Source organism: Clupea harengus, chromosome 21 (genome assembly GCF_900700415.2).
Source record: "Clupea harengus chromosome 21, Ch_v2.0.2, whole genome shotgun sequence".
Lineage (NCBI taxonomy): Eukaryota > Metazoa > Chordata > Actinopteri > Clupeiformes > Clupeidae > Clupea > Clupea harengus.
In genome coordinates this window covers 22,667,389-22,677,032 of record NC_045172.1, presented here as the reverse complement: position 1 = coordinate 22,677,032, position 9,644 = coordinate 22,667,389, and the positions used below count along the sequence as shown (strand labels likewise).

General features: G+C 45.6%; 1 protein-coding gene across 15 annotated transcripts in view; it reads right to left on the bottom strand.

Annotated features, from left to right (window-relative positions):
* Positions 1-344: 344 nt before the first annotated feature.
* The window catches only part of LOC105905651 (CLIP-associating protein 1-B), a 74,628-nt gene continuing 65,328 nt past the window's right edge, over positions 345-9,644 (bottom strand). For all 15 annotated transcript variants that reach the window (XM_031558470.2, XM_031558471.2, XM_031558476.2 and 12 more), the window contains 8 exons: positions 8,990-9,137; positions 8,059-8,299; positions 7,106-7,162; positions 5,723-5,913; positions 5,249-5,377; positions 3,579-3,785; positions 2,252-2,368; positions 345-1,530 (listed from right to left, as the gene is read on the bottom strand). In XM_031558470.2, the coding sequence (XP_031414330.1) occupies positions 1,444-1,530; positions 2,252-2,368; positions 3,579-3,785; positions 5,249-5,377; positions 5,723-5,913; positions 7,106-7,162; positions 8,059-8,299; positions 8,990-9,137 (1,177 nt within the window). In that variant the 3' untranslated portion in view covers positions 345-1,443. The remainder of the gene's footprint in view (positions 1,531-2,251; positions 2,369-3,578; positions 3,786-5,248; positions 5,378-5,722; positions 5,914-7,105; positions 7,163-8,058; positions 8,300-8,989; positions 9,138-9,644) is intronic.

Below are 9,644 nucleotides of genomic sequence, written 5' to 3'. Positions count from 1 at the left end.
AGAATGTCCTTGAACTTCACCTTTTGCAAGCCACAAGAATGATGGCGACGCAAGGAAAAAGGGGTTATAATGGGTTGGGACACGTGTTTTTTCTTTCTTTTTGTAACAGTGCACTGAATAAAAGCAAATCCAATTTGGATTTTTTTTTCTCTTTTCTTTGTAAGATTATTGCTCTGGAAAACATCCTACATAGTCATTTTTTGGCCGATACCCGCACATCTTTCTGTGAGAATATTCATGTTGCCCTCTGGCACACTGAAGGCAATGTATAATCTAAAGGAAAGCTTGAACAAAGAAACGTACAAACACTTTAAAACTGAGATTGTCCAAGACCCCACCCCCACCCTCCCTCTATCAATTAGGTTAATTTCATTTATGCCAAGTCATGTTCTATTTGGGGACTTCAAGAACAAAACCAAACACTGCTAAGGTTTACAAATTCCAGCATCAACTTGTTTCTCAGGGAACAGCCAATTCTACTCGGATTTCTATCACTTCTTTTAAATTAACACTCCTGATACGCAGTCATGTTCATATATTCCACTTTCTTACATAATCTGGTCCTCAAAACAAAAGGACAAAGGAATGAAATCACTTCACAATTAAGTGGTCCTTAAAATAACGGAAAACACGGATTGAAAATAACGAAAAAGTCTCTCATCTTCCTCATTTTGACCTTCGACCTCTGAGTAGGAACAAATCAGAATTGCCTAATGTGAATCACTGGGCCAGCCAAATGTTGATCCGACAGTCTTAGCACACAGAAACAAACCCGAAGTGAAAGATTGTAACTGAAGACCAAACAAAAAACCCATTCCCAAACAACAAGCGTGCCAAATATGGTTACAGAAATGGAACAATTCCCTAAAACGTCACAGTTTCTTCATCTTCCGTGGGCAATGTGAACACTAATAGATCAGGTAGATACTCCATTGCAGACCTTCTTTTTTTCCAGAAGAGTTTTAACACTTACAGTACAATTTTGAAATGCCCATAAATGTGTCTTTGTTCCAAATATGACTGATCTCACATCAGAATGTTCTGGAGAGCCATGAGGCAGCGTTGTCATAGAGACCCAAAAGAGTCTCTTACATTCAACAACAACAACAACAACAAAATAAAACAAAACAAAAAAAAAACAGACATTATTCTGAATAACCGTGTACACAGAGGTGTACACAACCACGCATTCATAAACAGAGCAACTGAGTTAACAGAATTACCGAAGGAGAAAAACATAACAAAAATAAACAAAAATAAAAACATTGGTCAACGATGGGCTAGACAAAGGAAAAAGAACACTGATTTGCAGCGGGATAAAGTGTCTTGCTTGCGATGAGGACTTCTGGATGAAGATGAAGGTTGAAGGTGAAGGGGGGTGTGTGACGTTAGGGCCTGGAGCGGTGGAGCGGTGACGTGACGTGACGACTGGAGGCTTGGTGTTTAGCTGTGGGAGGACACGTCTGAGGAGCTGGAGCTGTTGCTGTTGGTGGTCTGGGCCCTCTTGATGTAAAGGTTCAGCAGCTTCATCTGGGGACACAGGACCAATGCCATTTACATTATGGACGCGCGCGCACACACACACACACACACACACACACACACACACACACACACACACACACACACACACACACACACACACACACACACACACCTCTTACGGTGTCAGGGAGGGAGGTTTACCCACACACACACACACACACACACACACACACACACACACACACACACACACACACACACCACACACACGCCTCTTAAGGTGTCAGGGAGGGAGGTTTACCCACACACACACACACCCACCCACCCACCCAGCCACCCACCCACAACAGCAAAATTGACAGGGCAGGGTTTTCAACCAGCAGGACTGAGTGAGAAACAGGAAACTTTGTCTATTTTGGCACAAAATCACATGATTGAGGACATGTGTAGAGTAATGTTGGAGTAACAACTTCAAAACCTTTTCACTAAAGCAGGTGTAGAAGAAACCCTTAAATCAACAGAACATTTTCTTTTCAAAAATGAATTACACCGACAAAACATGCAGTTAATGGCTTCGCAGGTTGAGTGTTCATTTCAGGATTTTTTTTGTGAGTGTGTGTGTGTGTGTGTGTGTGTGTGTGTGTGTGTGTGGTGTGTGTGTGTGTGTGTGTGTGTGTCCATGATAACAACATGTGAGTGTCATGGTACTGTCTAGCAGGATGACGTTGTGAGGTAGATGGTGAAGGTAGACGGGGGTCTGGGGTACCTTGCTGCCAGTTAGCTGGGCCAGATGTGGCTTGAGGTCTTCTCCAATCACAGAGTAGATAGCCACCAGGCAGAACACACTTGCTTTGCGTACACTACTCTCAGTGTTATCGTAGCTCTGAAAAAACACACACCACACACACCACACACACACACACACACACACGGGGAGAGAGAGAGAGAGAGAGAGAGAGAGAGAGAGAGAGAGAGAGAGAGAGACATGCACAAAAAAAAGGAAATTAAAAATACAATCATGATTCACTTCCTCCTGTTTTGGAGGGACATCGATTACCGCTTCAAAGGGCTTCTGTATGGTTTCCCATTAAACGAATTGTTGTTAAGACAAATGGACAAAAGCTTGTCTTTCCATACCGGTACAGGCCAAGGATGACGTCAACGTGAGGTGTGTGTTCATACCTGTAGCAGTTAGTTAAAGGTGGGGTGTGTGTTCATACCTGTAGCGGTTAGTTAAACGTGAGGTGTGTGTTCGTACCTGTAGCGGTTAGTTAAAGGTGAGGTGTGTGTTTGCACCTGTAGCGGTTAGTTGGTGAAGGTGAGGTGTGTGTATACCTGTAGCGGTTAGTTAAAGGTGAGGTGTGTGTTCATACCTGTAGCGGTTAGTTAAACGTGAGGTGTATGTTCATACCTGTAGCGGTTAGTTAAACGTGAGGTGTGTGTTCGTACCTGTAGCGGTTAGTTAAAGGTGGGGTGTGTGTTCATACCTGTAGCGGTTAGTTAAAGGTGAGGTGTGTGTTTGCACCTGTAGGGGTTAGTTGGGGAAGGTGAGTTGTGTGTATACCTGTAGCGGTTAGTTAAACGCGAGGTGTGTGTATACCTGTAGCGGTTAGTTAAACGTGAGGTGTGTGTTCGTACCTGTAGCGGTTAGTTAAAGGTGAGGTGTGTGTTCGTACCTGTAGCGGTTAGTTAAAGGTGAGGTGTGTGTTCGTACCTGTAGCGGTTAGTTGGGGAAGGTGAGGTGTGTGTATACCTGTAGCGGTTAGTTAAAGGTGAGGTGTGTGTTCATACCTGTAGCAGTTAGTTAAAGGTGAGGTGTGTGTTCATACCTGTAGCGGTTAGTTAAAGGTGAGGTGTGTGTTCATACCTGTAGCGGTTAGTTAAAGGTGAGGTGTGAGTTCGTACCTGTAGCGGTTAGTTAAAGGTGAGGTGTGTGTATACCTGTAGCGGTTAGTTAAAGGTAAGGTGTGTGTTCATACCTGTAGCGGTTAGTTAAACGTGAGGTGTGTGTTCATACCTGTAGCGGTTAGTTAAAGGTGAGGTGTGTGTTCATACCTGTAGCGGTTAGTTAAAGGTGAGGTGTGTGTTCGTACCTGTAGCAGGCCTGGGATGATGTCGGGGAGCAGCTGAACTAGGGACTCCTGGGAGATGCGCTCGATGACTTTGCTCTGCATCTTGATGGCGGCCAGGTTGATGGGGTAGTCGGCCGTCTGCACAATGGGGCACAGGACCTTGATGCACTGCTCCGGTAGGATGGAGGTCGCCAGGGTGGAGGCAGCCTCCTCCGCCGCACGCACCACCTAAGGGGAATGGAGTGAGAGAAGGAGAGAGAGAGAGAGAGAGAGAGAGAGAGAGAGAGAGCAGTGTCTGAGTAAGAGAGTAAGGCATACTACATAAAACACTAACATTAATAAAAGACTACATTGGCATAGGCATTGGATAGAGTTTGATGGGGAGAGAGAGAGAGAGAGAGAGAGAGAGAGAGAGAGAGAGAGAGAGAGAGCAGTGTCTGAGTAAGAGAGTAAGGCATACTACATTTACATTTAGTCATTTAGCAGACGCTTTTATCCAAAGCGACTTACAAGGTATACACATTTTACATTTACACTGATGGCACACTGCACATCAGGAGCAATTAGGGGTTCAGTGTCTTGCTCAAGGACGCTTCGACAGGGAATCGAACTAGCGACCTTCTGATTACCTTCTGATTACTAAACGACTTCTCTACCTCCTGTACCACTGTCGCCCCTAACACTAACATTAATAAAAGACTACATTGGCAAGACTTGGATAGAGTTTGATGGGGAGAGAGAGAGAGAGAGCGAGCGAGAGTGAGAGAGAGTGAGTGACAGGCCGATAGGCATAAACCATCCAACCATCTTACATCCAAACTTCAGGAACAGGGATTCTCAAGGCCACATACACGCTTATGGGCCAAGCCCAGCAAAGAAACATCACATTGAAAATGCAGCTCTCTATGGCACTACAGGAACAGATGCAGGCACCAAGCAGGCCAGGGGACAGATACAGAATGGCTGTTCCTCCTGGCACAGATACAGAAAGGCTGTTCCACTGAGCACAGATACAGAAAGGCTGTTCCTCCTTTGAGCACAGATACAGAAAGGCTGTTCCTCCTTTGAGCACAGATACAGAAAGGCTGTTCCTCCTGGCACAGATACAGAAAGGCTGTTCCTTTGAGCACAGATACAGAAAAGCTGTTCCTCCTGGCACAGATACAGAAAGGCTGTTCCTTTGAGCACAGATACAGAAAGGCTGTTCCTCTGAGCACAGATACAGAAAGGCTGTTCCTTTGAGCACAGATACAGAAAGGCTGTTCCTTTGAGCACAGATACAGAAAGGCTGTTCCTCCTGGCACAGATACAGAAAGGCTGTTCCTTTGAGCACAGATACAGAAAGGCTGTTCCACTGAGCACAGATACAGAAAGGCTGTTCCTTTGAGCACAGATACAGAAAGGCTGTTCCTTTGAGCACAGATACAGAAAGGCTGTTCCTCTGAGCACAGATACAGAAAGGCTGTTCCTTTGAGCACAGATACAGAAAGGCTGTTCCTCTGAGCACAGATACAGAAAGGCTGTTCCTCTGAGCACAGATACAGAAAGGCTGTTCCTCTGAGCACAGATACAGAAAGGCTGTTCCTTTGAGCACAGATACAGAAAGGCTGTTCCTCTGAGCACAGATACAGAAAGGCTGTTCCTCTGAGCACAGATAAAGAAAGGCTGTTCCTCATGCGGTCATGCGGTACCTCTTTATGGGAGTCCTTATGGGCCTCCAGGGTCTTCATGATGGTGAGTTCTGCATAGTTCTTGAATCGGGCCGGCTGGTTCCGCAAGACCTCTCTCAGAACCCGGAGCGCCAGGGCCCGGATGGTGTGCTGCAGGGGAGGGGAAACAGATCAGATCCATTGCATTTAAACTCACAGAACATTAGATCTCAAGACCTTTAGCAAAATTCAGTTCCCAGATCTGTTTAGATTGTTATAATTATACTGTGATACTGTGTGTGTGTGTGTGTGTGTGTGTGTATGTGTGTCTTGTGTTTGCAGTAGCAGAAGCATGGCCATCAACAGTCATTTGCTTGCTTGTGTGTGTGTGCGCGTGTGCGTGTGTGTGTGTGCGTGTGTGTGTGCTTGTGTGTGCGCGTGTGTGTGCGTGTGCGTGTGTGTCTGTGAGAGTGTGTGTGAGTGTGTGCGTGTGTGTGTGTGTCAGCGCTCCCTCACGTCTTTGTCCCCCAGTGTCTCCAGCAGCAGCAGCAGCATGGTCTTGAAGTGCTCGTCCCACACGGCCTGGCTGTCCTCCCTCGTCACCTTCAGCAGCTCCAGCAGCGCCGCCCGCCGCTCCTCCACCCGCTCACCCACACCCGACAGCTCCTTCAGCAGGTCCCCCACCAGCTCCAGCAACTGCACCGTACCTGGGGGGGAGAGGGGGGAGAGAGAGAGAGCAGAGACAGACTTTTAATATTCATTTTGGAAACATGAGAGAGAGGGAGAAAGAGAGAGAGAGCGAGAGAGAGAGAGAGAGAGAGAGAGAGATTTTTACTAGGTTTACTATCTGTACTATTTTAATATTCATTTTGGAAACATGATCTCATGTTAAACATGTTCACAATGTGTTCAAATGTCATTTAAATGACAAGAGAAAAGGCCGGGGGGGGGGGGGGGGCAGAGAGAGGAGAGAGAGAGAAGGGAGAAAGAGAGAGAGAGAGCAAGAGAGAGAGAGAGAGAGAGATAGAGAGCAAGAGAGAGAGAGACAGAGAGAGAGAGAGAGAGATAGAGAGCAAGAGAAGGATGATAATGAAGAGGGGGGATAATGAGGAGATGTGAAGGGGAACAGGAAGTGTAGTTAGGTAGGGGATAACAGCCCCGTTACACCAACTCAATGGACGAGGCGGAGGCAAAGAGCTCAATAGTCAAGTTCATTAATTTCCTACAACGTAACACTCCGAAGGCCGTTATCCCACTTATAAACCGGTTGCCACACATGTATTTAGGAAAGTATGTATAGCCCACAACAGAAACATTTAGTTCTGTTTAAAAGAAGGCAACCTGTTTCATTCGTAGTAATATTAAGAATAACGTTGGGTAGTTTGGTTATTAGGCTTAGCTACGGTTGATTCCACATTGCTAAACCCAAATCCTTCAGCTTGCTAGCTGTTTTTGATTCTATGCTTGCTAACTTGTTGGCTGTCCAGATAACATGTTATTTAACCACAGAATATATCGCCTTTACACCATTAGAGAGGGGGAAAATGAGAGAATATGTTTTTTTTTTTTTTTTTCATTCATTCTTGACGACACACTCACTGTAGTAGCCTCTGTGGATTGGCTCTGTGGATTGTCATTCACTATGGTTATTGGTTATTATAGTTTCCAGAGCATTGATATAGAAGGGTGATTTAACTTTTTCACCAGATCTACTTAATAGGTGTCCCGTTATTGAGAATTAATGGACACCTGCCAGCCAATCAGAAAAGAGTATTTCTCGTCTCAGTGGTAGAAAAGCCTGTTCTCTGCGTGACGAGACATTGTGATGTTGTGCTTTAAAAACACTAATCATGCAGACGGAGAAAGAGACACAGGTGAAGCACATGGGCTGAGTCTTACCTGTGGGTAAGGTTTTGGGATGCATGATCTTATTTTCACCACCTTCCTGTCGCCGGCCTGTGAAGAGGAGTATGTACAGGTGAGTGCCAGTGTGTGAGTATCCATGAGTGTGTACAGGTGAGTATCCATGAGTATGTACAGGTGAGTATGTACAGGTGAGTATCCATGAGTATGTACAGGTGAGTATCCACAGGTGAGTATGTACAGGTGAGTATGTACAGGTGAGTATGTACAGGTGAGTATCCATGAGTATGTGTACAGGTGAGTGCCAGTGTGTGAGTATTCATGAGTACAGGTGAGTATCCATGAGTATGAACAGGTGAGTATCCATGAGTATGTACAGGTGAGTATCCATGAGTATGTACAGGTGAGTATGTACAGGTGAGTATCCATGAGTATGTACAGGTGAGTATGTACAGGTGAGTATCCACAGGTGAGTATCCATGAGTATGTACAGGTGAGTATCCATGAGTATGTACAGGTGAGTATCCACAGGTGAGTATGTACAGGTGAGTATGTACAGGTGAGTATCCATGAGTATGTGTACAGGTGAGTGCCAGTGTGTGAGTATTCATGAGTACAGGTGAGTATCCATGAGTATGAACAGGTGAGTATCCATGAGTATGTACAGGTGAGTATGTACAGGTGAGTATCCATGAGTATGTACAGGTGAGTATGTACAGGTGAGTATGTACAGGTGAGTATGTACAGGTGAGTATGTACAGGTGAGTATCCACAGGTGAGTATGTACAGGTGAGTATCCGAAGTCAATGTGCAGAATCTATGTTTCCTAAGTTTGCCGTTGTCGAATCAGTGTACAGTCACTGCTCTGTGACACACACACACACACACACACACACACACACACACACACACACACACACACACACACACACACACACACACACACACACACAGCTTAAGTGTGGGATCCTATATTTGAAGGGACTGACCATCTCTGAAGTGATCGGCGTCGTCGTCAAACATGGCCTCTTTAAGGGCAGTGCGGTCGTAGCCGCTGATGGTGTCGGTGTAGTTGTAGGGGTTGTAGTCGCGCGAGCGCGGCCCGCTGAAGGAGCGGGGCGAGGGCGTGTTCAGCAGAGACGTCTTGTTGTCCAGGGCAGTCCGACCGCCGCTCTCCACCACGTCCGTACCCTGCCGCTGGTCTGCCCCCGACGACGCCACACCTCCGGCCTGGGGGGGGAGGGGAAGGTGGATGGATTACTTTACTATTACTTATATTTTATTTACTTTACATTATTATATGTATTTCATTAGTATTACTGTTGTGTTTGTCCTTTATGACCATATATTAGCATGCCATAACCAATATTAATAACTATTAATTAACCAATAATATTAAATGTAATATCTGAACTTTACCACACTAATACACTATACTATAACAAAGAATGGTATTGACGGTTGAAAATAATAATTAGGCTTTAATAACATTGTTTTGCCTTTTGTTTTTCTATTGTTACAACTATTAATACTACTATTGCATAGGAACAGTCTGTAAAACAGTGTTGTTGCCAAGGAACAGTCTGTAAAATAGTCTCGTTGCCGAGGAACAGTGTGTAAAACAGTCTTGTTGCATGGTAACAGTCTGTAAAACAGTCTTGTTGCATGGGAACAGTCTGTAAAACAATCTTGTTGCCGAGGAACAGTCTGTAAAACAGTCTCGTTGCATGGTAACAGTCTGTAAAACAGTCTTGTTGCCAGAGGAACAGTCTGTAAAATAGTCTTGATGCATAGGAACAGTCTGTAAAATAGTCTTGTTGCTGAGGAACAGTCTGTAAAACAAACAGTCTCGTTGCATAGGAACAGTCTGTAAAACAGTCTCGTTGCATAGGAACAGGGCCCTAAAGTGTGAGCACTGACCGGGTCGTCTCGTTTGCCGTCTCGTCTGACGGGCTCCATCACGTCCTCCTGACTGCGGAAGCTGAAGTTCTGGATGGCCTCGGTCACGCCACGCAGAGAGCTGTAGATCTCATCAGAGTTCATGTTCTCTGTGTCGTACTCCATCATGCTGCAGACACACACACACACCACACACACACACACACACACACCACACACACGCACACACACACACACACACACACACACAGACACACACACACAGAAACAGACAGACACACACACATAGTGAGGACTCTAGAATGCATATATTCACGGTTACACAAATGAAGACGCTTGACAACAGACAAAAACACGAGCATCTCTCCCAAACAAAACCATGACACACGTGATGGAACACATAACGTAAAAACCAAACACCAAAAGACATGGGAACACACCCGAAGACCACTTTAACTCGTGTGATGACCCCTTTAACTCGTGTGATGACCCCTTTAACTGGTGTGAAGACCCCTTTAACTCGTGTGAAGACCCCTTTAACTCGTGTGATGACCACGTAACACACAAGCCAAACGTGACCCCAGACGTGGGAGCGCCCACCGGCTACAACGCTAACGCTACGGAACAGCTAGCAGTGAGGCAGTGCAACCCATGCGAGACGACAGGGAGACAACAG